Source organism: Musa acuminata, chromosome BXJ1-7, assembly GCF_036884655.1.
Source record: "Musa acuminata AAA Group cultivar baxijiao chromosome BXJ1-7, Cavendish_Baxijiao_AAA, whole genome shotgun sequence".
NCBI classification, from domain to species: Eukaryota; Viridiplantae; Streptophyta; class Magnoliopsida; order Zingiberales; family Musaceae; genus Musa; species Musa acuminata.
This window is the reverse complement of record NC_088333.1, coordinates 30,118,218-30,145,967: the sequence shown is the minus strand read 5'-3', so window position 1 is coordinate 30,145,967 and position 27,750 is coordinate 30,118,218. Positions and strand designations below refer to the sequence as shown.

The following is a 27,750-nucleotide window of genomic DNA, read 5'->3' as shown; positions in this document are numbered from 1 at the left end:
ACAGTTCTGCAGAATCAAACGTAAACGTAAGCTGTGATGTATGAAAATATGAAGTTACGTCTGAATGCAGATTTGGAAGAACAGCTCTTAGAACTTGTTCGTGAAAGCGCAGAGAGCAGTAGTGATGAGGGAGGTTTGCAGTAATGATAAAGTACTCGAAATTAAACGCAAACCAGAAATTTAGAGTGGTTCGGTCAGCCTTGACCTACTCCACTTTTGGCTTCCTCCACCGATGAGGTTGCCGACGTCAACTAGGTGCCTTCCTTCAATGGGCGAAGGCCAAACTTCCCTCTTACAATTTCTCTCCTTTTGACAGGCTTAGGAGACAACCTTTACAGATGTTTTCTCTCCTCTCTTTTCAACTCAAACTTGAAGAACAGAAGGAGGAGGAAAACTAGCAGTTTTGAGCTCTAAGAACCACTGAAAAGATCAAGATTTCGGGTCAGTTCTTGCTCAATTCAGTGCTGAATGGGTGGGGTATTTATAGGCCCCAACCCAATTCAAAATTCGAGCTCAAAACGATCAAATCGATCAAATCCCAGAATTCTGGGATCAGGCGGTTGCACCTCTCGACTGGAGAGGTGGCACCGCCTGGCAGAGCTCGAAGACTGAGCTCTGCCGATTGCTTCTCTCTGCCAGAGCTCGAAGACTGAGCTCGATGGTTGCATCACCTGGCAGAGCTCGAAGACTGAGCTTGGTGATTGCATCACCTGGCAGAGCTCGAAACTGAGCTCGGTGGTTGCATCACCTGGCAGAGCTCCAAGCTGAGCTCAGGCTGATCCACCTCTCTGCCAGAGCTCGAAGACTGAGCTTGGTGAATGCATCACCTGGCAGAGCTCGAGACTGAGCTCAGGCTGATGCACCTCTCTGCCAGAGCTCGAAGACTGAGCTCGGTGGTTGCATCGCCTGGCAGAGCTCGGAACTTGAGCTCTGGCGGTGCAACCTCTTGGCTGGGGCGGTTGCACCTCCCAACCCCACAGCCCAGGCGGTTGCACCTCCTGGCTGGGGCGGTTGCACCTCCCAACCTCGCAGCCCTGGCGGTGGCACCTCCAGGCTGGAGAGGTGGCACCTCTTCACTATTCCAGCTCACTTGGTTTGGCTCCAAACTTGGTCCAAACCAGTCCGAACTTGGGCCTAATTGGCCCCTACTTGGGTTATAGGATTAACACCTAATCCTAACCCTAATTAACGTGCTAACTATGAATTTAAAGACATTTTCTAAGCTATTACAAAGTCCGCAAGTCAAGACTTCTTCTAGCGAGCTTCCGGCAAACTTCCGGCGGTCTTCCGATGAACTCTCGGAAACGATTCTGCGGACTCCCGGCAAGCTCCTAGACTTCACGATTTGTTCTTAGCGAGTTCCAACGAGCTTCTTCGGCAAGCTCCGATCTTTCTCGGCGAGCTCCGCGAACTCCCAACGAATCTTCGGACTTCCGTCGAACTCTCGAACTCGCAACAAATCCTTCGCGCTTGACTCCGACACTTTGTTTCGCTTTATGTCTTCATCGTTATCATAGTTAATCCTGCACAACAAAACAAAACTTCAATCGAGACAATTAATCCTAAGCAATTAACCAAGTTGTCCGACATGTCATTGGTCCCTCGACGCTTCGTCCGATTCTTCGGCGCATCGTCCTCTCGTGCAGCCTATTGCCCAATCGGCCAGTTGACTCCGCAACTCCGATATCCTTGGCACAATACCCGCTCTTCTTGGCCCGATGCCCGAGTCCACGGCCCGAAGCCTTCTGTCGATACGTCGACCGATCCACCGGCCCGACGTCCAATCTTCTGACATGTTCCTTCGGCACAACATGATTTTCCTGCTTTAATTGTCTCATCCTGATCGAAGCATCCTGCGTTACTCAAAACGCAGATTAAATCATAAACATATATCAAGTAGTTTCATCATCAAAATACGAGATTCAACAATCTCCCCCTTTTTGATGATGACAACCACTTGATGACGGAGTTAAACTTAACTCCCGGAGTTTAAACAAACTCCCCCTATCAATATGCCATACTGATAGAACCTTGAATTCAAACTGAATTCAAGTCATTGCAATATTCATCATGAATACTTGCAACACGTCAACATGAACTTATGCATAAACTTATGCATCACATGTCATGTTATCAACATACTTCTCCCCCTTTGTCATCAACAAAAAGGAGAAGTACTACAATCAAGTGTGTGTGATATTGGTTCAACTCATTGCATGAAGAACATAGTATCAAGTTTTATCATCATGCAATCTTGGAGCTAGAAGATTTAGCAAGTGTTACATCATGCTTAGAATATTCATGCTATCAAGTTTTAGATATGCAAGTTTTATAACGTATAAGATAGCACTTTTGGTAATGTTCAAGATAGCAAGTTCTATATCATGCAAGCTAGCAAACTAGAGATGTTCAAGAAAGCAACTCTTGCTTCTTGAAAATTTTGCTCACTTTGCTAGATGCGCAAGTTAGCATTTTTGCCTCTTGAGATAGGCAAGATAGCACATTTGCTTCTTTTGAGATAGCAACTTTTTGCTTCTCTTTAGACCAACAAGCTAGCAATTTTTACGATATACAAGTTTCACAATATATAAGCTAGCAAAAATTTCGAAAGCAAATGCAAGATAAATTTCTTGTGTAAGCTCATGATTATTGCTTCCTATTGTAATGTGCAAGTTGCAAGTCTTGCTTCTTGAGATATTCAAGATGGTGATGTTCAAGAAGACAACTTTTGCTTCTTGAAATAAGCAAGTTAGCAAACAAGTTTTTGCATCTTCTTGACTTGTGCAAACTAGCTATCTCCCCCTTTGTCATTGTCAACAAGGGAAAAACCCTTTACATCAATTTCTAAATCATGACAAAGGTAAGTAATCATTCTTATTTGTGCATCATTACATTTCAAAAATTTATGCATGATACTGAAAAATCAATCTTCATCATAAGCATTTCAAACATGATATTCAAGCATTCATGATATATCATATTGGCAGCATGATCATAGATATTCAAACGATGGTATCTAGAATTCATTACATCCTATTATGCATGATCATTAACTCCTCATTTGTATTTCATGCATTATTTCATTTCATCTCATAAGGAATATCAAGAAGAGTTATTGGATGATGAGATAAATATTTTGTGAATACACAGAATATCATAAGTGTTTCATGTATCCATATTATCACATGAAGCATATTATCATTTTTAAGATTCATAACATGAATAACGTTATTACTATTTCATCAAAATCAGTTTCGAGATTCACATAATATCATGAAATCATTAATCTCGATAAAATGGGAAAAACATTTTCTTTTTAAGTGATTCTTTTAACACATCATAAAAAAGAAAAACTCATTCATAATTCAAGTGATTTACAAGATATCATAAATGAATTTATCACTTGTAATTCACCAAAATCGAGAACTCTAGAGTTAGAAAAATGATTGAAGCATTTAATCTGATTGAAGAATGATTCATATTTAAAGTGTAGCATTTGTCAAATCTGAAATCATCAAGTATAACTTTAATATTTTCATTGCAACATTAAGCAAGTTTTCATTGAAGATAATTTTGAATGATTCTTATAAGTGCCTAAAACTTCTTTAATTTTAATTTATGATTGACTTTATAATAGCATGCTCAAATCTTTATTCTTATGTCAAAACCATACATTATATAAACAAAGACAATGAAAAATATCAAGCCTTCCAGACAAAAGCCATGTATCGTCATTGAAAAGCAATATGAAAATGATCAAAATATATATTCTTGCTTCTCAAGCACATAAGATTAATCTCACTAGGTGTAAAATCATTAGATTTCTATCTTGCATTAACATGAGACATGCAATTTTCATTATCATTTTCGAGATTACAAGCATGATCATATTTTTGCATTTTCATTGTTAAATTATTAAAAATATAATTTTCAACAAAATTTAAAAAAAAAGAAAAGTGCATCATCAAAAGTATCATGTAATTTCGAAGTAAATTAGGGGGATTTCGATTACCTCATCATTGTAGGCTGTTAAGGCGTAGTTTGCCGCCTTGCTTTTGTTGATTTTCTCTTCTTCGGAGGAGCTCGATTCATCCCAATTTTTGTTCTTCTTCTTGCGTTTAAAGCAAGTAGTTCCATTCTTTTTGCTTTTTAATTTTCGTTTCATTTTAAGTTCACCATCACTTGAGCTTATGCTCGAGTGGTCTTCAAATGTTCTATGTCCCAAATCCTTCCTGTTCTTTGGAAGGTTGGTTTGTTCATCATTGTCCTCATCACTTGAGTCATCGCTCAAGTGGCATTCATTTGTCCAGAGTTCCAAATCCTTCCTGTTCTTTGGAAGGTGGTTCTCAAGTTCTTCACGTGCATTGCACGTCATTTCATATGTGATCAATGAACCAATTAGTTCTTCAAGTGGAAAATGGTTCAAGTTTTTTGATTCTTGAATAGCAATTACTTTTGAATCCCAAGTTTTAGAAAGTGAGCGCAAAACTTTGTTAACGAGTTCAAAATCCGAAAAGCTTTTACCAAGTGATTTTAAACCATTGACGACATCCGTAAAACGGGTGTACATGTCAACAACGGTTTCGCTTGGTTTCATATGAAAAAGCTCGAAATCAAGCAGTAGAATATTAACTTTCGAGTCTTTGACTCTACTAGTTCCCTCGTGCGTGATTTCAAGAGTGCGCCAAATATCGAAAGCCGTTTCACACGTAGAAATCCGATTGAACTCATTTTTGTCCAATGCGCAAAATAAGGCATTCATAGCCTTTGCGTTTAAAGAAAAATTCTTCTTCTCCAAAACCGACCATTCGTTCATCGGTTTGGAGGGAAGTTGAAAACCGTTTTCAATGATATTCCATAAATCCAGATTTAGAGAAATTAAGAAAACTCTCATTCGAGTTTTCCAATAAGTGTAGTCCAATCCGTTAAAGAACGGTGGACGAAAGACCGAACAGCCCTCTTGAAAAGTCATTTCTCTCGGGTGTAAATCCGAAATGAGAAAAACCCCGCTCTGATACCAATTGTTAGGATCGAGAGCACTAAGAGGGGGGGGGTGAATTAGTGCAGCGGAAATCTTATAATATATTATGCTTTTGTGAATCTCGTGGACTATGAAAATGATTTGATGACTTTGAATGAGTTTTATCGAAATCATAATTTCTCAAGACTTATAACATGAAATCTTTTATGAATCATGATCTCATCTTTTATGTTTCTCTTTGTCATATACTGAAGAGGAAAATAATCTAATTCATAATCTTGATTTCTCAATATTTGATACTTAGAGATTTTTTTGTAAATCAAGATCTTGCATTTGATCTCCTTTGCTTCTTCTTGTCATTTACTAAAGAGGAGAATTTTGTAGATGAATCATGAATTTTTTGAAATTATAACTTTTTTTAATTGAGACATTATGCATTAATCAAGTTCTTGTATGAATCTATTTATGTTGCTTTCATTGAATTTTTTGAAAAGTGCTTTTGATGATTTGAATTTGAATTTTTCAATCGAATCATTAACTTTCTTTGATTTCTCTACTTGAGCTATCTTCTATGAGAATTAAAATATTTTCTATCTTTGATGATTTCTTCGTACCAATTACTAAAGAAGAGATTTACGCAAATAAACTATGACCTTGATAATGGTTTGAAATTATGCATGTTATATGTTGAAGACTTAAAACCATGTTTTGGTATAATGCATACCCAAATAATGTTGATTTGACAAATTGAAAATGAATGATGATTTTTCTTTTGATTATAACTTATGATTTTTTTTTAATCATCATCTTAATTTCTTGATATTTGATACATAAGATTTTTCTATGAATAAAGATCTTATTTTTGAACTCTCATGTTTCTTTTTGTTATTTACTAAAAGGGAGATTTACCAAGATAAATCATGTCATTTAGTATCATGGCTTAATCCTTCATGATCTTTGATATTTTATCTTTCATGATATGATTTTTATGTTTAATTCCTTGAATTCATGAAGTATATCTCATCACTAATTTTTTCTTGATATCTTCTATGTGATGACTTGAATATTTACACCTTTATGATATTCTCCTCTTTTTACATATAACAAAGGGGGAGAAAATAAATAATGAATGTTTGGTACAAACAATCATGAACCGATAAATGCTTAAAAATATTGATTTAATGAAATATCATGAATACTTGAGTATCATGTATGATATACCTATAGTGATGATTGATTTATTTCTGGCATCATGCATGAAGTAAGAATGAAATGTAAGGTTTTAAAATTATGTATATTTTAATTTAAAATTATAATAATATACAAACATATTGAAAAAGGATTGATTCTTTAACTTTATCATGATTTAAAAATTGATATAAAGTGGAAAGAATTATAATATTATATTTTTCCCTTCATTTTGACAATAACAAAGAGGGAGAAAAATTACTAGCTCAAGATACAGAACTTGCACGTTCTAAAAGAAGCAAAAATTTGCTAGCTTATAAATTACAAGGAGAAAAACTTATAAGGAAGCAAAATTGCTAGCTTACACTTCTTAAAAGAGAAGAAAGAAAATTACTAGCTTGCATGATGATAAAACTGTTGAATCTCGGGTTTTGATGATGAAGTCAATTGTCATTTGTTATCTAATCTATGTGTTGAGATAAGTGTGCAGGATTAACTACGATAAGAGTAAGACAAGCAGCAGGTGTTGCGCCGGAGTCAAGATCAGAATCACGTTGGGAGTTCGAGAGTTCGACGGAAGTTCGGACGGTCGTCGGAGGTTCAGCGTGAACAGATCCGAGAAGTCCAGAAGCTTGCCAAGCGAAGCTCGTCGGAACTCGCCAAGTGGATCGTCGCAAGTCCAGGAGTATGCCGGATGTCCGCAGAAGGATCACCGAGGGTTATCGGTTGATCGACGGAAGTTGGCCGGAAACTCGCCGGAAGAAGCGATTGACGCATCGGAGCATAGCTGCAGAAGTTGTCTTAGAGTTAATCGTAGTTAGCATGATGATTAAGCATGAAAATGGGAGGTGATCCCATTAGCTTAATCTTGGGGCAATTGGGCCCCTGAAAAGATTCAACGTGGGTCGAATGGAGTGAACCATTCGGACCCTGATTGCACCAGGAGGTGCAACCGCCCCAGCCAGGAGGTGCAACCGCCTGGGCTGTGGGGTTGGGAGGTGCAACCGCCCCAGCCAGGAGGTGCAACCGCCAGGGCTGCGTGGCTGGGAGGTGCAACCGCCCCAGCCGAGAGGTGCAACCGCCCAGAGCTCAGTCTTCGAGCTAGACTGGGCGGTGCAACCTCCTCTGCCAAGAGGTAGCACCGCCAGAGCTCAAGTTTCGAGCTCTGCCAGGCGATGCAACCACCGAGCTCAGTCTTCGAGCTCTGGCAGAGAGGTGCATCAGCCTGTGCTCAGTCTCGAGCTCTGCCAGGTGATGCATTCACCGAGCTCAGTCTTCGAGCTCTGGCAGAGAGGTGCATCAGCCTGAGCTCAGCTTGGAGCTCTGCCAGGTGATGCAACCACCGAGCTCAGTTTCGAGCTCTGCCAGGTGATGCAATCACCAAGCTCAGTCTTCGAGCTCTGCCAGGTGATGCAACCATCGAGCTCAGTCTTCGAGCTCTGGCAGAGAGAAGCAATCGCCTGAGCTCAGTCTTCGAGCTCTGCCAGGCGGTGCCACCTCTCCAGTCAAGAGGTGCAACCGCCTGATCCCAGAATTCTGGGATTTGATCGATTTGATCGTTTTGAGCTCGAATTTTGAATTGGGTTGGGGCCTATAAATACCCCACCCATTCAGCACTGAAAAGATACAGACCAACATCGAAATCTTGATCTTTTCTGTGATTCTAAGAAGCTCAAAAGTGTTGTAAAGCCTTTAAGTCTCCTCCTTCTGTTCTTCAAGTTTTCAGTTGTAAAGTGAGGAGAGAAAGGTCTGTAAAGGTTGTCTCCTGAGCCTGCCAAAAGGAGAGAAATTGTAAAAGGGAAGTTTGGCCTTCGCCCATTGAAGGAAGGCACCTAGTTGACGTCGGCAACCTCATCGGTGGAGGAAGCCAAAAGTGGAGTAGGTCAAGGCTGACCGAACCACTCTAAATCTCTGGTTTGCGTTTATTTTCGAGCACTTTATCATTACTGCAAACCTCCCTCATTACTACTGCTCTCTGCGCTTTCACGAACAAGTTCCAAGTGTTGTTCTTCCGAATCTGCATTCAGACGTAAATTCGTATTTTCATACATTACAGTTTACGTTTACGTTTGATTCTGCAGAACTGTTTTTCGTGCTTTTACGAACGAGCTTCTTTGCAGTTTACACTTACACTTTAATCCTATTGATAACTGCAATCTGTCCTCTACGATTTTACGAACGATTTTCAGCATTTAGACGTAAAACTGCATTCAAATGTAAATCGGCTTTCCTTGCTCAATCATCTGATCTCAGTTCACATTTACATCTTGATTCCAACTGCATACTGCCTTCTGCAAGTATACAAACAAGTTTTTGAGTTTAGACGTAAATCTGCGTTTAGACGTAAAACTGCGTTTAGACGTAAATCTGCGTTTAGACGTAAATCTGCGTTTAGACGTAAAACATCGTTTAGACGTAAATCTGAGTTTAGACGTAAATCTGCGTTTGGACGTAAATCTGCGTTTGGACGTAAATCTGCGTTTAGACGTAAATCTGAGTTTAGACGTAAACTGCGCTTAGACGCAAAACTACGCTTAGACGCAATCTGCGCTTAGACGCAAACTGCACTTAGATACAAACTGAGAATTTGCTTTTGCATCATAACAGTTTTCGAACGAACGCAGCTTTTGGTTTTTAATCATTGTAAGATTTCCGCTGCACTAATTCACCCCCCCCCTCTTAGTGCTCTCGATCCTAACAAAAACTTGATATTATGTTTATAATGTAATGATTTAAAATTACATATCTCTAGCACTTAATAGTTGTACTTCTCCTTTTTGTTGATGACAAAGGGGGAGAAGTATGTTGATTTTATACATGATTTTATGATGATATGTTATAAATTTTCATTGCCTTTGACTTGAATTCAAGATTCTATCAATATGACATATTGATAGGAGAAACTACGTCATCATAAAAAAGGAGGAGATTATTGAATCTCATATTTTGATGATAAAATAAATTGAGAATATTTATGATTTAATCTACGTTTTGAGTAATGCAAGAAGCTTCGATCAGAGAGAGACAATTAAAGCACGAATAATCATGTTGGGCCGGAGAAAAACATGTCAGAAGATTGGACGTCAAGTCAAAGGATCAATCGATGTATCAACAGAAAGCTTCGAGCCATGAGTTTGGATATCGGGCCAAGAAGAGCAGAAATTACACAAAGGAAATTGGAGTTATGGAGGTCAACGAACCGATAAGGCAATAGGCCGCAAGAGAGGACAATGCACCGAAGAATTGGACGAAGTATCGATGAACCAATGATATACCAGAAAACAATTGATTCAAGCTTTGTAATAATTATATAGATCGAAGAAGATTTTAAGTGTGCAGGATTAACTATGATAAAGATCAAGATATACATTAAAATGAAGTCCCGGAGTCAAGAACGAGATTTCGTTGGGAGTTCGAGAGTTCGTCGGAAGTCCGGACGTTCGTCAGAAGTTCTATTAGAATTGACCGAGAAGTCCATGAGCTTGCCAAAGAAGCTCATCAAAACTTGCCAAGAAGATTATTGTGAAGTCTAGGTGCTTGCCAGAAGTCTGCTAGAACATTACCGAGAGATCGTCGGAAGTTCGCCGGAAGATCGTCAAAAGCTCGCTGGAAGAAACCTAGACTTACAGACTTATTTAGCTTAGTAAATGTCTAAAAATTCATATTTAGCATATAATTAGGTTGGAATTGGGCCAACTCAATTAATAGTCAATTGGGCCCAAGTTTGGGTTGGGTCAAGTAAAAGGCCTAAATAGTGACCCAACAGGTGGCACTATCGTGGCACAGTCTCCGAGACTGTGTCAGGCGGTGGTATCGCCTAGACATAGTCTTCCAAACGGTGGTACCACCAAACTGGGCGGTGGTACCATCTAGTATCAGTATTGTAGGTGATGGTACCGCCCAACACAGGCGGTGGTACTGCTAGGACCTAGGAAATCTAGGATGAGACTCTTTTAGGTTCTAAGTTTGAATCAACTTGAGGCCTATAAATACCCATCTCATCCTTGGTTAACAAACACAAGAATTGAGAGCAAAAAAGTAGAAAAACGCTATTGTAATCTTGTGAGAACTTCTCTCAAAAGCTCTAAGTGTTAGTGTAGTTTAAGAGAAGAGTAAGTGGGGGTATAAAGGTTCTCTCCCGAGCCTGCAAAAAGAGAATAGAGTTGTAAAGAGGTGATTGGTCTTCGTCTATTGAAGGAATACCATTAGTGGATGTCACTGGCCTCGACGGAAGAGATATCGGTGGAGTGGATGTAGGTTACGATGACTGAACCACTATAAAATTGTTTACATTTCTGTTTTGCTGTTTATCTTTATTGAAAACCGCTTTACTTCCTGATTACTTTTGCTGTACACCCTTCCGAACGTATTTCAAGTTAACATCTTTCCAAAATCGATTTCAACGAACGAAAGATTTTTGAACCGACGACGTTTTTATCCACGGCACTAATTCACCCCCTAGTGTGACTCATTCCTAACAACATCCATGTAATATGTGATAAAATGCTAATAATAATAAGCAGAGAGATCGTCAGATCATATCACAGGTGTCATCACTCACGTACAACATATATAACTAACATAAAATATTATAAAAAATTTTAAATTTGGGTGAGAAAAAATGATTTCTTAAAAGGAGTTTTTAGAACATTAAAAATTAAAAATAGGAAGTGATTGTTTGAGAATTTTGAAAAGGGATACCACATGCCAAAACAAAAAAAGATGGTATTTTCTCGAGTAATCATCGAACATTCGGCATAAAATTTGATGGCTAGAATATTATATTAAGGACATAAATTTTTATACCTAAAATATTATTTTAGTGCAGTAGAAACAGTTATCAATTTTTAAAAACCTATAGCATTATATTTTTATCGTATGACACCTTTTACCGGGAGATATATTTTTTAAAAATCTCAATAATACCTTTGAAATTCATAAGATGGTTTAATCCAATTTAGACTCATTTTAAATCAAGTCAGGTCACAATGAATTGAGTTGAAGTTTGTTAAATTTTTGAACGAGTGTCACCCAAGTATAACATGAGTGTAACTCGAATATAATTAAGAATTTTTTATCACATCAATTAAAATTTCTTGAGAAGTATCGATGTATGATTCTAAAATATTTAGTATATATATATATATATATATATATATTTTTTATGATTTTAAAGTGAATAAATTTTTAAACATGATATTTTTGGGAATGGGTGATCGATTATAATTTATTAAATTTTTATCAAATCTATTCAAACTTCTTCAGAACTATTAAGGTAAGATAATAACATGTTTAGTATTATTTTTTATTTTTTATGAATTTAGGACATTTAATTTTTGAAATATAATATTTTTGGGTTAAATCTATGATCAAGTGTAACTCTTTGAATTTTTACTAAACCTACCTAAATATTTTTGGAATTACTAAGATGAGATGCTAATATATTTAGTATTAATTTTTTACTTTTTAAATAAATTTCTAATGATTAATTTTTAAAATAAAATATTTTATAAAAATTAATATATTTTTAATATGTTACGTGAATATATTTTTAATATAAAATATATTTATAAAATTAATATATTTTAAAATATATTTTAAATATATTTTTAATATGTAACAGTTAATTTAGCTAAAATATGAGAAGGATGAGACAAGTATGGGTACCCATGGGGACATGCCTTTCATGGGGATGAGGATGAGAAACATTTTATATTACCCACATAAATATGAGACAAACAAATTCTTGTACCTCCAACTCATTAAGAGCTAGTTTTTTGTTATTCAAATTAGATTGAGTAAACCTTGATTAAATCGGTTATGATTTAATTAATAATAATTTGGTTCACTTGAATTAAATGAAATATCTTCTTATTTAATAATAGCAACTCCTCACCTAATCCTTAATCATAGGCAGTATCGTGACAGTTATTTTGAATTTATCTTTATCAATCTTCCTCTTCTCTCCGTTAATAGATAAATGATATTTTTTTTGGGTGATCGATAGCTGCAAACGATAAATACGATATTCCTTTATATTCTTTTGTCTTTTTGACGAAGGTTACTGGCCCCTGTTATAATTAAATAGGATATGGAGAGTTCGTAGTTTACTGGCCCCTGTTATATTTAAATAGGGAATGTGATGGAGATGAGGGTTGAGATGAGAACAAACATGATAGAAGCATTTTCTATCCCACTGTTGACATTCTTAAGGAGGAGGAAGTGATGAAGGTGGATAAGGGAGAAAGAGAGGAGAAGGCAAATGTGAAATCGGAGGAGGAGGATGAGGAGAGAAGAGGAGAAAACCAAGAGTGAAAATGAGAAGGCGAAAGTCGTAGGAGACGAAGTAAAGATGGTAATTTAAAAAATTCATAGATAATCCAGGTTTATTTAAATTAAATTAAATAGTTAATGTTTAGTTAAATCATTTTGATCCGATTCATTTTTTAAAAAATAATTCAGTTCTAAAAAATCAAGTCAAACATAATAAAAAATAATTTATACGATTTAATGAGAATATTTTGATCAACAGTACCCAGTAAAAACTAAATACGGGGTGCATCGGGTAAAAACTAGATCTTTTTGGTAAATTATCTAAAAATAATTCCAATGATATAAAATAAAATAGTTTGTTTTATTTTTTGATTTAGAACTTATTAATATCGTAATATTCGTGTCCATCTTAACGCTCCGTCTCCTTGTGCTGCATTGAAGCGGCGTTACTGAGATTCCCAAAACCCCAACCTTTGGCGCTTTGAGACACGTTTCTCTTCTTTTCTCTCCTTGCCCGTTTCTCTCTCTCTCTCTCTCTCTCTCTCTCTCATGAGGCGATCCCACTCTCTCCTCCGCCCCGCTTTCTCGAGCGCATGGCCTCCCTCCCTCCGTCCGCCATGTCTCCGTCCGGTCGCTTCTGCCCACCTCTCTACCGCATCGGCCCCCCACCAGCCCACCGAGCGGGTCTCCGCCATCGTCGACGAGATCTCCCGCCTTTCCCTCCTCGAGGTCGCCGATCTCACGGAGGCCCTCCGGACCCGGCTGGGCGTCGAGCAGATGCCGGTCATGGCCATCATGACCCCCGGCATGGGTGCCGCCGCCGGCTTCCCTGGACCCGCCGGTGCCGCCGGTGCGGCGCCTGAGGAGAAGGAGGAGAAGACGGCGTTCGATCTGAAGCTGGAGAGCTTCGACGCGGCCGCCAAGATCAAGATCATCAAGGAAGTGAGGACCTTCACGGACCTGGGGCTGAAGGAGGCCAAGGAGCTCGTGGAAAAGGCCCCAGCCGTACTGAAGAAGGGGGTGCCCAAGGAGGATGCGGAGAAGATCGTGGAGAAGATGAAGGAGATAGGTGCTAAAGTTGTTTTGGAATGAAGTGGTTGTTAGGTAGGATCTCCTTCTCTGTTACACAATTTTTTACCTAATCTGCTAAATTTTGGGATCAAGAAGATAAATGGGTGGAATGGATTCTTCATTCGGTTAAAGCTCATTCCCTACCTGAACATTTATTTGATGTAAGCTACGCCAACTTATTTTGCAATATCATCCCTTTCTATTCTATGGAAATGATTGAGTTTTGGGGTGAAAAAAGCAAAGTTATACAAGGAGTTGTTCCTTCTTGTCTTGTCCATCTACAATGAAACATGTGTTCGGTGAAAAGTAGGCACCTTAATTTGTTGTGATATTATCTCTTAGACCAATGGATTCTTGTAATCACGGCAGCAAAATTTAAATGAATGGTATGATTCTTGTACTTTTTTGTGCTTAGTTTTTTACTGAAACAGGCATTGGGCAGCAACAAGTTTACATTAGTCTCCTTGTATTATTACCAACTGTTCACTGAATTGGTAACTAAATAGTCACTGAAATAATGTTATAGGGAACTTGTGTGTCTATATGGAAACTGAAAACACATTGTTCCTGAAGAAGCATGTCAAAGGGATCTGTTGTGCCAGTTCATAACTGAGTGATGATACATGTGCCTGTTTACTGACAATAATATCGGATAAGAACTAAATCAACTTTCTTACCTTTTCTTTTTGTCATGACTTTATTCTACTACTATATGATTCCTGGAACATGAAAGATATGAGCTTTGTTCATGGAATTTCTTGTTTAATTGCCACAAGATTTTATGTAGGTTTGATTAGGGGCATGTATTTGTAGATTTTATACACCACACTAGATCTTAACAATTTGAGTTGTAATTTGTGTGCAAAATTAATTAAAATCTGAAGTCAACTCTTGATTTTTAATTTAAATTTGTTTAGGTTACCAGCAAATTTGAGTTACTTGTTATGTGCACATCTTAAAGTGCCATGTAATTCTGTTGGAAAGAGATATTGAACTGGATGTTCTCCATGTTCAGATGCATGAATTGTTTGATTTCCATACTATTGTTTTAGCTTTTAAGCATATCCTGTGAACTTATTGCAGTCCAAGATCAATTGCATTTTAATTTCACACTATTGTTGTAAGTTCATGCTATTAGCAGTGAAGAAAACAAGTGACTTATTGATCATGTTGCTAAATTAATGCTGGAGTAGTTTCCACAGGTAAAGATGAAGGAAAAACTGGTTATAGAAGAGTGATAAGGAAGATAAAGATTAAAGTGGAAAAAGAAGAGAAGTGAAAGCAGTGTTTTCTTTTTTTTAGTTTTATAATATCAGGCATGTCACATTTTTTAATCTCCTAACAGTTCCCATAACTTCTGCTGCACTATAATCATTACTGATCAAGGGTCCTTTTTATCACGTAGTCAACCCTGATTTTTTGACAAAATTGAGTATATGTAAGATTTTTTTTCATCAAAGTATTTTGGACTAGTGGATAGAAACATATGATGTATCCTTTGTGTACCCCTAAACTATCTCTATAGATGATATCATAAGAGTTTAGATGATAGAAAACTTATCTTAAATCTATTATAAATCAGGTCTTGTGTAGATGAAAATTAAACTACACCTAATCTAAACCTAGTTGCATCAAATCATGTCAGATATACACCATCACATCCTTGTGATAAATCTGACAATATTTGTGCTGTATAAATTGCTCCATCTCTTGGAGTTTTCTTTCATAAATTCATAAGAGGAGCCATTTCACTATGTAGACATTATTAGATGTTGTCCAGTCTGCTTTTATTTCTAATAATAAATGCTTTAATTATTTGATATACGGTAGCATTCAAGGTTTTAAATCTCAGTCTGGTACCAATTTTGATAATCTACCACACCAGTATGGTTCTAGTGTACTGGATGGTATACTGACTTGTATTGTTTGGTATTGTCAGAAAAACCAACAAAAATACAATATTGACTAGTGTTGGACCATATGATTCGAGACTGGTACTCTGTTGGACTGATAAAATACCAACCGGTACACACTGCACTGACTGGTATTTGAAATCTTGGTAGTATTCTTTAATATGTGGTATAAATGATTTTGAAAAATAATTTATGATATCTTGATGATTGACTCTACACGCATTGGAATTTTGATGAATGCTGTTGTACATCAACTCTTTTTCTGTTTCTAATTGTTCTTCCCCGATCCACTCCAAAAAAAATGTGCAAGTTGTGCAGCTAGTTGAAATAGGTTCAACCAGAGAACATGTGGAGGTGAATTATCACAAGAACCATGACATGATCTGATTCAGCTGATTAAGTTTGGATGATCACTATCAGTGCGATCAAGATTTGGACGATGACTACCGTTGCTCACATATCTAATCTGATGCTGAATGATGGAAAATTAATGACAAATCATGAGGGAAAGATTTATTTATGCTATTAAAGATACAAATCCTCCCTAAAAAATACATACAATTTTATGACCAAACAAGGCTCTTTCAGGTTTTCAAGAAAATCATTGACTATTGAAAAGTATCTGATTATTAGTTCTTAAAGGACATGTTGTTGTGTCATGAACATATGAACTGTTAATTGAGAAACTGAATGTCTAAGTGCATGGAATTATTACATGCAATGAATCAGTTTGTACAAGAAATTGGTCTGGAAAATTAGTTAGTGAAATGTTGTAGGTATCTCAGGTAAAGCTAGAGTGTGTATCAACCAAGGATCACAATACCGAATGATACTGCTCGTACTGTGGCCTTCGATGTCTTCGCCGAACACCGTAGATAAGGAGATCGCTTTCTTCTCCTCATTTGACATGACGAGGAGAAGAAAAGGAGGCGACATCGTCGAGACAACGTACGCCTCCTTTTTTTATTATATATATATATATATTTGTATATATATATATATTTGTATATATATATATATTTGTATATATATATATATATGTATACACATATACGTACCGAGTGGTACGCTATGAGTGTATCATATTGCTCGGTACACTGGTATCATACTGTATCGAGCAAAGCTCGATATGCCGATATGATACGAAATTACGAACCTTGGTATCAACCATTGAAGAACATTTGACTCATAACTTCTAAGTGGCATGCTTCTGTTTCATGGAAGAACTAGTATCCTAAAAAATCCAGCAATGGCATGTTATATCATGAGAACTACTAACATCATATGAATGAGGTTGCATGAGAATTGGTATTGAAAATATTTAAAAGGTTGGAGGTGCTGATATTAATTCTTGACAAAGGGTATCATGGCTGCTGCTGATGTTGTTCATAATATTAGCTGTTGAGATTAATGCCTAGAATGATGGGCTGTTCCTTCATAGAGCAATACAGTCACTTTTGGAATTTAATCTAGACATATTGATAATGAGGGTTGGCTAGTGAGGCATTAACGTGTGTGAATTTATTAGATTATCCTATGAATGTTTAATATGACTATTTATTAGAGGTGCACTATGCATTTGGCATTTGTTAGAAAGGTGCTATCTTATTGATTTTCTAAAGACTCTTGCCATATGCTTGCCTTGTGGAACCCTTTTTTTTTTTGAAGCAATAAAAAAAATCTGATTGCTTTCTACATCTGAGGCTTTTCTTAAATTTATTAGGTTCATTATTTTAAATTTTTTTTACTCTGGATATACTTGAGATGCGCACTAGTAAATATTTTGTCTGACCTTCTGAAATGTTTTTGTTTTTGAGAAGCTGCAACCCTGTTCCTGCATGAGATATAGGATCCTTACAGTACCTTTCTTGTATGCCGCACCAGATGAGCGTTTGTTTTCTCAACATTTGCCCGATACTGTCTTTCTGGGTTCAAAGTTCACCAAGGTGATTTAAAAGCATGAATTCTTTTTTATTAATATGTTATCAATAGTCATACAAATCAATTTATTTTTATTAATTTATTAATGATACTAAGCTGAGTAATATTGGTCTAGTCCCCGATATACCGCTGATCCAATGACTTGCCAGCATTGGGTTGATATTTAGATCTATGGTCAAGATTTGCTTTATGATGCACAGAATTGCTTGGAGACAATTAACAGTATGTAAAGTGTGATTCCCTGTTTAATCTTGCACTGGAGGTAGGTGGATGGTGTGTTTGGTTTATTTTCAAGAATTGGTGAGTTGATTACAGGAACTTGGTCTTGAGCATTTCAGGTATTGCAATCAAAGGTTAAATATATCCAAGTTACTAATTCGTGTCCTGGTATTGTTAGATGACATTAAAGGGGTTATTTGACAAAAATTCATGGACATTTTTCAGTGGCTAATTCGTGTATTATGAATGATTATACAATCAAAGTAGTAGTGATAGTCAAAGTGGATCCTAGTTAAACAGTGTTTCTTTTGTTGTGTTAATTGGGGTACTAGGTTCGGATCATGGTTTATATAGGAGTCCTACAGGCTAGTGAAACCTTGAAAGTTCGAAGCATAAGTGCATGCCAACAGCATGCTGGTGGTGCATTGACATTGGACAGTTTTGTGCTGAAATATTGTTGGCATTTGACCAGCTTGTGACTGGAGATAAAAAAAGCTTTGACCTAAGATTCAATGAGTTTGTACCTACTATCATAAGTGGTAAATTGATGCTATTGTATTAAAACTAAGTTTTGGTTAAACCGCATTCAGCCATTGGTCTTGTCTTGTGACTACTACTCAATTTTAAGGTCTTCTTAGAAGAATGGCACAAATCAACTGGTCAAGTGAGACTGCCAACCTGTGGATGTAGTTTCAACTTACTAGTGCTTGCTTTGTATTGTTTGTTCACATTTTCCACGTTGACGACTATCTCTGTACATATTTCACATGGGGAATATACAATGATTTAGTCAACACCGATGCTATATCTTTTGTTCTTCCATTCGCTGGGTAAAGTAATATTATAAGGGGCTGGTATTCTTGGATTGTGCACAATAAAGTTGTTTCAGTTGGCCTCATTTACCAAGATGTAAATGGAAGTACGCTTTCAGGTTAAGATTATTTATGGGTCACTTTTGATGGAAGCAAAAGATTTGCTAGACGAGATTACTTTGGAGTAAAGCTATATCTCCAGGGAAAGTAAGTGGAGATTCATTTGTAAAGACTGGTAATGGATGTTGTTGTAGGAAACAGATAATAGGATCTTATATGAAAATTCTGTCCAGGCACAATACGAAATAGTACAGATGCAAATAGATAACAGAAATTTGCAGTCACAAAGAATGGTCTTTTAGAAAATTCTGATTTCAGCTATAGCTACTGCTGGATGCAAGGAATACTGGAAATATCGTAGCTCCAAGCTGCCACTAGATTATTTCTGTTGGCAAAAGCTCTGTCAATGAAAAAAGGTATTACATCGCATGTAAATATCGGATGTAGTTTCATGAGGTGGTCAGATCTTCCGAATTTGTGGCTGGACAAATATTTTTTTCTTGCAGAAGCTTCGTACAGGCTAAACATTCAAGATGGTGGCTTCTTGAGAGGGTGACGTTATCTGATAAAATTATGGTGCTTCTATCATCCCACTGTGATTGACTATATGAATAAAATTTGCTAAACAATCAGCACAAGAGTTCCCTTTACCAGACACGGTTGGCTATCCAAGGAACATATTGGACTGAAAGACGTTGACCAGGTCCTTGAGTCTGATCCCATCATAATTCTCCTCGAGCTTCCGGTGACGGCTCCCTTGTCTTCAGGTTATTTCAGAATATTATTAGCTTAGCAGTTTGAATTATACTCTCTGAAGTAGGGCTTTAAATTACTTGACCATAAGCCGCTTCTATATAGGAACTTTGAGAGTGCTTTTTAATATGCTCAATAATTATTTCCTTCTCTACTATGTTTTGTAACAGCAATTTTATTTTTTTAATTTCAAATTAAAACGAGGAAAACAATCTCTGCATCTTTAAAATTTTCAGAAATCTATAAACTTAAAAGCACCCATGGACAGTGTGGCCTATCTATCCCTTTATTCAAAAGCTGTGATCACTAGTTACACACATTTATTTATCTGTAAATTGAATACTATAGTAAACAACTAATCTTAAATCAAGAATATTATAATTTAACTATAATATAAATTTAAGATTTAAATTAGTATCCTTACGTTCTAACATTTGAGGATAATAAAAAACATTCAAGCATTATTCATATCAACAATTTATAATCATACACCACGTCAATAATTCATAAAACTTTAAATCAACTCAACCAAACATTAGCCATGCTTATAAATTCATCGATACGAGAATCTATACAACCATAAAATCAATCATTTGCCACAAGTTTATATTGTCATAAAACTAAATTGTACTTATACAATAATAACACAGCTCAACTCAAACATTTTCATGATGAACTAACTTATAAAATTTATATAGTAATGGGATAAGCTATAAAACTCAATAAGTGACTAACATATCTACGACGAGAGATGGTAGTTCAAACAACTTTGGTATCAAAATCGTAAGGTAGAGATATAAAAACTCATATATATCATTCATTATATATAGAATCACAAATATCATTTTATTCGAAATATGTTTTATTCATAACAATGGAGTAAAGAGTAATTTTGGAGCATAACATTTGAGTAAAAAATATTTAGGCACTCATCAATGACATAAAAAATATTTCAGAGCATATCAATAGCGTATGAAATATTTTGGAGCATATCAATCAATAAATAAGAAACACAAGCTCAAATATCATATTTGATATTGTATTTATTTTATTTTTATCCAAAATATACATAAAAACTCATAAACAATACTTTGGATATCATATCAAAAACATAGAGGGTGAAATGGGATCATAACATAATATGGTCCATCCATTTCTGGATGACCATCAAACATAGGTCTCCTATTGAATCTCAGATTTTGATAATGAAATCAATTAATGAGTTTATGGACTAATAAATGTTTGAGATAAGTGATGCAGGCGAAACTTCGATCATGGACTTGAACCATTAAAAAACAAATCGTTGAAGCAGAAGAATCAAATGTTGGGCCGAAGAGCATCATGTTATAGATTGGATATCGGGCTGGAAGGATCAAGTATTGCGCCAAGAAAATTAGATGTTACGAGAGGTCAATATATTGATGGATCAGGTAATACACCAAAGGAAAGGATGATACGTCAGAGATTCGGATGAAGTGCCAGATGAATAGATGAAATGCCGGATAATATGTTGAAGGCTTCATAATTATAATTAGAGTTGTTAAGTCTTGATTAAAATCTTTTAGAGTCTAATTGAATTAGTTTTGGGGTGTAACCATGTTAACTTAATTAAGAGCCCATTAGGCCTGAACTAGGGTTTAATTAGGCTTGTTAGAAGGCTAATTCAGTGACTTGGAGTTAGGCAGGGTGGTGGTACTGCCAGGCCCAAGTAGTGTTACCGCTTGAGAGCTGGAAAGCATAGTTTATACTTTTTCAGAAATCCCGACGGTAGTCTCGCCCAAGCAAGCAGTGATACCGCCAAAGCCCATGTTTCTAAGCTTTGTCAGGTGGTAGTACCACAAGAGCCCAAGTTCCCAGGCTCTGTACGATGGTAGTACCACTTGGCATAGGTGGTAGTACCGATAGTACCTCAAAACTCGGGGATTTAAATTTTTGACTTGATTTTTTAAGCCATTTGGAGTCTATAAATACCCCACTCATGCTTGCTTAGTGAAAATATGAAAACTTTATGATTTGAAGTGTGTAAACTATCTTGAAAAGTATTAAGTCTCTTCCTCTTTAAATTTAGAGGTCATTCTAGGGGAGTTGTGAGATTTTCTTATAAAAGAGAGGTGTGAAGGTTCTCTCGTGAAAAAGAGAAAGAGTTGTAACAAGGGTAGTTGATCTTTACTCATTGAAAAGAAGATCAATAGTGAAAGTTGATGGCCTTGAGGGAAGAGGAATCGGGAGTGGACGTAGGTTGGGATAACCGAACCACTATAAATTTGGTCTGCATTTCTCTTCATGCTTTTCCTTGCTATTACTAACTGATTTAGTTACTCACTACCCTTACTCATATTCTAAGTTAAACGCATTTTTGATATGTATTTTTTGATCAAAATTTTTCAAATCGAAACTTTATTTTGAAAGACTAATTCACCCCCCCTCTTAGTGCCTTTAGGATCCTAACTGTTGAATCTCAAATTTTGATGATGAAACCAATCGATAGTATTTATGATTTAATTTATGTTTTGAATGATGTAGGAAGCTTCAATTAGGATAAAATAATTAAAGCAGGAAGAATCATGTTGGGCTGGAGGAAAACATGTCAGAAGATTAGACGTCGAGCCGGAGGATCGGTCGACGTATCGATAGAAGGCTTTGGGCCATGGTTTCGGGCATTGGGCTAAGAAGAGTGGATATTGCACCAAGGATATCGGAGTTGCGGAGGTCAACTGGTCGATTGGGCAATAGGCTACAAGAGAGGACGATGCACCGAAGAATCTAACGAAGCGTCAATGGACTAATGACATGCCAGACAATATGATTCATGCTTAGTAATAATTGTCTAGATCAAAATATGTTTTATGTGTGCAAGATTAACTATGATAGAAAGGCATAAAGTAAAATGAAGTCCTAGAGTCAAGAACGCGATTTCGTTGGGAGTTTGAGAGTTCGTCGGAAGTTCGGACGTTCGTCGGAAGTTCTACCGGAACTGATCGAGAAGTTCAGGAGCTTACCAAAGAAGCTCATTGGATCTTGCCAAGAAGATCGATGTGAAGTCCAGGAGATTGTTGGGAGTCCGCTGGAACATTGCCGAGAGATCGTCGGAAGTTCGCCGGAAGATCGCCGGAAGCTCGCTGGAAGAAACCTAGACTTACGGACTTTGTTTAGCTTACTAAATATCTTAAAATTCATATTTAGTACATAATTGGGATTAGAATTGGGCCAACCCAATTAGGAGACAGTTGGGCCAAGTTTGGGTTGTGTTGGGCTAAGAGAAAGGTCCAAATAGTGACCAAATAAGTGAAATCGTCGTGGTACAGTATCTGAGATTGTGTCAGGTAGTGGTACTGCTCAGACATAGTCTTCTAAGTGATGGTATCACCAGATTGGGCGGTGGTACCACCCAGTGTCAGACTGTAGGCGGTGGTACCGCCCATACCCTAAAATTTCGGGGATTTAAATTTTGGCTCTATTTTTGAAGCCATTTGGGGTCTATAAATACCCTAGCTATTCCTACATGGAGAAGCAAGAAAAGTGAATAAAATCTCTATGTTTCTAGAGTTGAAAACCCTTGTAAAGTACAGAGTCCCTCCTCCTAAAGTTTAGAGATCATTCTAAGGGAGAGTGTGAGGGAAGCTTTGTAAAAAAGGGGTATAAAGGTTCTCTCCTGAGCTTGCAATAGGAGAATAGAGTTGTAAGAAGGAGATTGATCTTTACCTATTAAAAGAAGATCATTAGTGGATGTCGGTGGCCCCGACGGAATGAGAATCAGTGGAGTGGATGTAGGTCATGGCGATTGAAACACTATAAAAACTTAGTTTGCATTTCTATTCTTGCTATTTACCTTCACTACAAACTACTTACTTGCTTTATTTCCATTATGCTTATGAATATAATTTTTAAGTTAATATCTCTCCGAAATGAATTTCGTCGAAATCGATTTTAATCGAACGAAGATTTTTTAAACCGACATAATCTTTCCGCTTCACTAATTCACCCCCTTCTCTTTGTGCCAACTTATTTCTAATAGTTGATATTAGAGCCTCGTGATTTCTCATTTGGTTTAACACCTAAGAGAAATGACTCTTTTCGGTTTTCAAGAGAGTCACTCTCTCATTCGTCCTCCCTTATTCAATGGGACGAACTACACATATTGGAAAACTCGAATGAGAGTTTTCTTGCTTTCTTTGAATTTGGACTTATAGAATATTATCGAAAGCGGTTTTCAAAGGTCTTCTCTTCCAATGAACCATTGGAATGATTTGGAGAAGAAGACTTTTTCCTTAAATGCTAGAGCTATGAACGCTCTATTTTGTGCTTTAGAAAAAACTGGATTTAATCGGGTTTCTACTTGCGAAATGGCTTTCGATATATGACATGCTCTCGAAATCACACATGAAGGCACTAGCAAAGTTAAAGATTCAAAAATCTAACTTTTTAATGTATGATTTTGAACTTTTTCAAATGAAGCCAAGTGAAACCGTTATTGACATGTATACCCGTTTTACGGATGTTGTCAATGGTTTAAAAGCATTTGGTAGAAGTTTTTCGGATTTTGAACTTATAAACAAGATTTTACGTTCTCTTAATAAGAGTTGGGATTCAAAAGTAATGGCTATTCAATAATAAAAAATTAAATAATTTACCAATTGAAGAATTTATAGGGTCTTTGATAACCTATGAAATGATGTGCAATGCACTTAAAGAATTTGAGAATCACCTTCCAAAGAATATGAAAGATTTTAGACTTAGAATAATTGAAGCCCACTCGAGCATAAGCTCAAGTAATGGTGAACTCGAACTCCTCATGAAATTTTTAAAACAAGAATCGAAAATTAAAAATGAACTTAAAAAGAAGAAGATGGCGATTTTGGACGAATTGAGCTCATCCGAAGACAAGAAGAAAATCAACAAAGGCGAGATGGCAAACTACACCTTAACGGCTTTCTACAATGAGGTAACCAAAACCCCTTTGTCTTATTTCGAAATTACATAATATTTTTCATTAGTTATTTTAGTTTAGAAAAATTATTTTTCTTGAAAATTACTGTTTAATAATACAATGAAAATGCTAAAAAATTAGGACCATGCTTATTTTTCTAGTAATTTTGAAAATGATCATGAAAATTGCATGTTTTATGATAAATGAACAAATATGTTAGACTTAAATCTAATGATAATCCTATGTATATTTGTAAGAAGCATTAATGTGTATTATATTGATTAATCATATTGTATCTTAATTTTGATTGAGGATGATCTATGATTCATGAAATCATGTTTGATTTGAAGTAATGATGTGATATCCTACTTAATGAGTTTATCTTTCGAAATTATGCATGATGATTTGAAATAATAATGATTTTTGGGTGATTTATGGATTATCGATCTTTACCGTTATGAAAGTTCTTTTTCGGCTTTAAATGTTGATGTATATTTTTGTTTGGCATAAAAAGACAAAGACATGCTTGTATGAAATCAAATCACTTAGATTAAAATAAAAAGAGGGAATGCATATTTTTCTTGAATATACCTCTAAAACTTTTTGATTTTTCAACAAGTGATTCTTAGTGATAAATCCATCTTATATAATCTCTTGAAAATGATCTTGATTTGATGATTTGAATTTAAATGAGCTTTATCTTGGTTTTTCGAAATTTATAACTTAAGATTTCTTATGCACGAATCAAGATCTCCTATGTTTCTTTTATCCACTTATGAAAGAAGAGATTTGTTGAAATAAATCATGTCTTATGACATTCATGAAAAATTGAGACATTATGCATAAATCGAGTTCTCACGAGACTCTATTTACATTGTCTTCAATGAATTTTCTTGAAAAGATGTTGATAATTTTGACGATCTGAATTTGAATAAGTTTTATCAAAATCATGATCTTGGTTTATTAGAATTACTTGAGATATTTTTTTTAATCAAGATCTCTTCTTTGTACTCCTATGATTTTTCTTAGTATTTTACTAAAGAAGAGATTTTCTATGTGAATCATAATATTTTATATGCATGAATTGAGGTCTTGTTCTCCTACAAGATTAATGAATTTTATCTATATCATGATCTCCTAAGAGTTCTTTTCGTTAATTATTTAAGAGGAGATTTGTTAAAATGGATCATGGTTTCTCTTGATTTCTCGAATTTTAGAGTTCTTTTATCTATATCATCATCTTTTATTTTTGATGATTGAAATAATGATTGAAACATTGATGATATGAATGTATGAAATACTCATGATACTATTTTGATGCTCTAAAATGATATAAATTTGCTAGCTTATAAGTATCATATATGATTTGATGATTGATTTATTTTTAGCATCATGCATAAAGTAAGGATGGTACGTAAAGTTTTAAAATTGTGCATGTTGTAAATTGAAACTATAATAATGCACAAACATATTGAAATAATGATTTAAACATTAATGTAATTATGAATGATGATTTGATATTATGCATGCAATATTTCAACTTATGATAATGACGTATGCAATGATAAAATATTCATGATGAAAAATTATTTTGACATTCATAACTTGATTTTTCATCTTTGATTATTCATCCTTTGTCATGATTTAAAAATTATTATAAAAGAAAAAAGAGATACAAAATTGTATTCTTCCCTTCTTTTTGATAATACAAAGGGGGAGATAGCTAGCTTGTTGCACAAGTCAAGAAGATGCAAAAACTTGCTTGCTTGCTTGCACATCTAAAGAGAAGATGCAAACGTACTTCATGTAGCTTGCTTCATGTAAAACATTGTATCTTACTAGCTTGTTATCTTATATTATTTTTCAAAAACTTGCTAGCCTTCGTACTTCAAAAAGAAGTAACACTTGCCAAATTGCTAGCTTGAATGTTGTAAAATAATGTAAAATTTTGCTAGCTTGCACTTTGCAAAGAAAGCAAAAATGACACTTCTCAAAAGAGAAGAAAGAGCTTGCTCTCTTGAACATCACTATCTTGCCAATCAAAAGAAGCAAAACTTGTAACTTGCACATTGCAATAGGAAGCAAGAATCACTAGCTTACACACTTCAACAAGAAAGCTATCTTGCATTTGCTTTCGAAATTTTTGCTAGCTTGTATGTTGTAAACTTGCTATCTTACTACCTTGCATATCCAAAACTGTGATGTAACACTTGCTAAATTTTCTAGTTTACAAATTGTATGATGATAAAATTTAATATTATATTTTTTATGCAATGATTTGAACTTATATCTCAAATACTAGATAGTTGGAATTTCTCCTTTTTGTTGATGACAAAGGGGGATAAGTATGATCATGTTATACATGATGATATGTTGCAAATATTCATGATAAAATTTGCAATGACTTGAATTCATCTTGAATTTAGGGTTCTATCAATATGACATATTGATATGGGGAGTTAAGGTTAACTCCATCATCAATTGGTTGTCATCATAAAAAAGGGGGAGATTGTTGAATCTCAAATTTTGATGATGAAACCAATTGATAGTATTTATGATTTAATCTACGTTTTGAGTGACGTAGGAAGATTCGATCAGGATGAGACAATTAAAGCAGGAAGAATCATATTCGACTAGAGGAAAACATGTCAAAAGATTAGACATCGAGTCGGAGGATCAGTCATGTATCGATAGAAGGCTTTGGGCCATAGTTTCGAGCATCGGGCCAAGAAGAACGGATATTGGACTAAGGATATCAGAGTTACAGAGGTCAACTGGCCGATTGGGCAATAGGTTGCAAGAGAGGACGATGCGCTGAAGAATCGAACGAAATGTCAATAGACCAAAGACATGCCGGACAATATGATTCATGCTTAGTAATAATTGTCTAGATCGAAATGTGTTTTATGTGTGCAAAATTAACTACGATAGAAAGGTATAAAGCAAAATGAAGTCCTAGAGTTAAGAACATAATTTCGTTGGGAGTTCGAGAGTTCATCGGAAGTCCGGACGTTCATCAGAAGTTTTATTGTAATTGATCGAGAAGTCCAAGAGCTTGCCAAAGAAGCTTATCGAAACTCGCCAAGAAGATCAACATGAAGTCCAGGAGCTTGCCGGGAGTCCGTTAGAATATTACCGAGAGATCATCGGAAGTTCGTCAAAAGATCGCCGGAAGCTCGTCGGAAGCTCGCCGGAAGAAACCTAGACTTACAGACTTTGTTTAGCTTATTAAATGTCTTAAAATTCATAGTTAGCATATAATTGAGATTAGAATTGGATCAACCCAATTAGGAGACAACTGGGCTAAGTTTGGGTTATGTTGGGCCAAGAGAAATGACCAAACAGTGACTAAACAAGTGAAACCGTCGTGGCACAGTCTCGGAGACTATGTCAGGTGGTGGTACCACTACACTGGGCAGTGGTACTACCCAGTGTTTGATTACAGGTGGTGGTACCGCCTGTACCTTAAAATTTCAGGGATTTAAATTTTGGCTCTATTTTTGAAGCCATTTAGGGTATATAAATACCTAGCTATTCCAGCATGGAGAAGCAAGAAAAGTGAACAAAAACTCTATGTTTCTAGAGTTGAAAACCCTTGTAAAGTATAGAGTC

At 35.9% G+C, this 27,750-nt stretch overlaps 1 protein-coding gene across 1 annotated transcript; it reads left to right on the top strand.

The window, feature by feature from the left end:
- The first annotated feature begins 12,888 nt into the window (after nt 1–12,888).
- On the top strand, nt 12,889–13,913 carry LOC103974029 (uncharacterized). The gene has a single exon (XM_009388761.3). It carries the CDS (start codon nt 12,992–12,994, stop codon nt 13,532–13,534), a length of 543 nt encoding a protein of 180 aa, XP_009387036.2. The 5' UTR covers nt 12,889–12,991; the 3' UTR covers nt 13,535–13,913.
- Nucleotides 13,914–27,750: the final 13,837 nt, after the last annotated feature.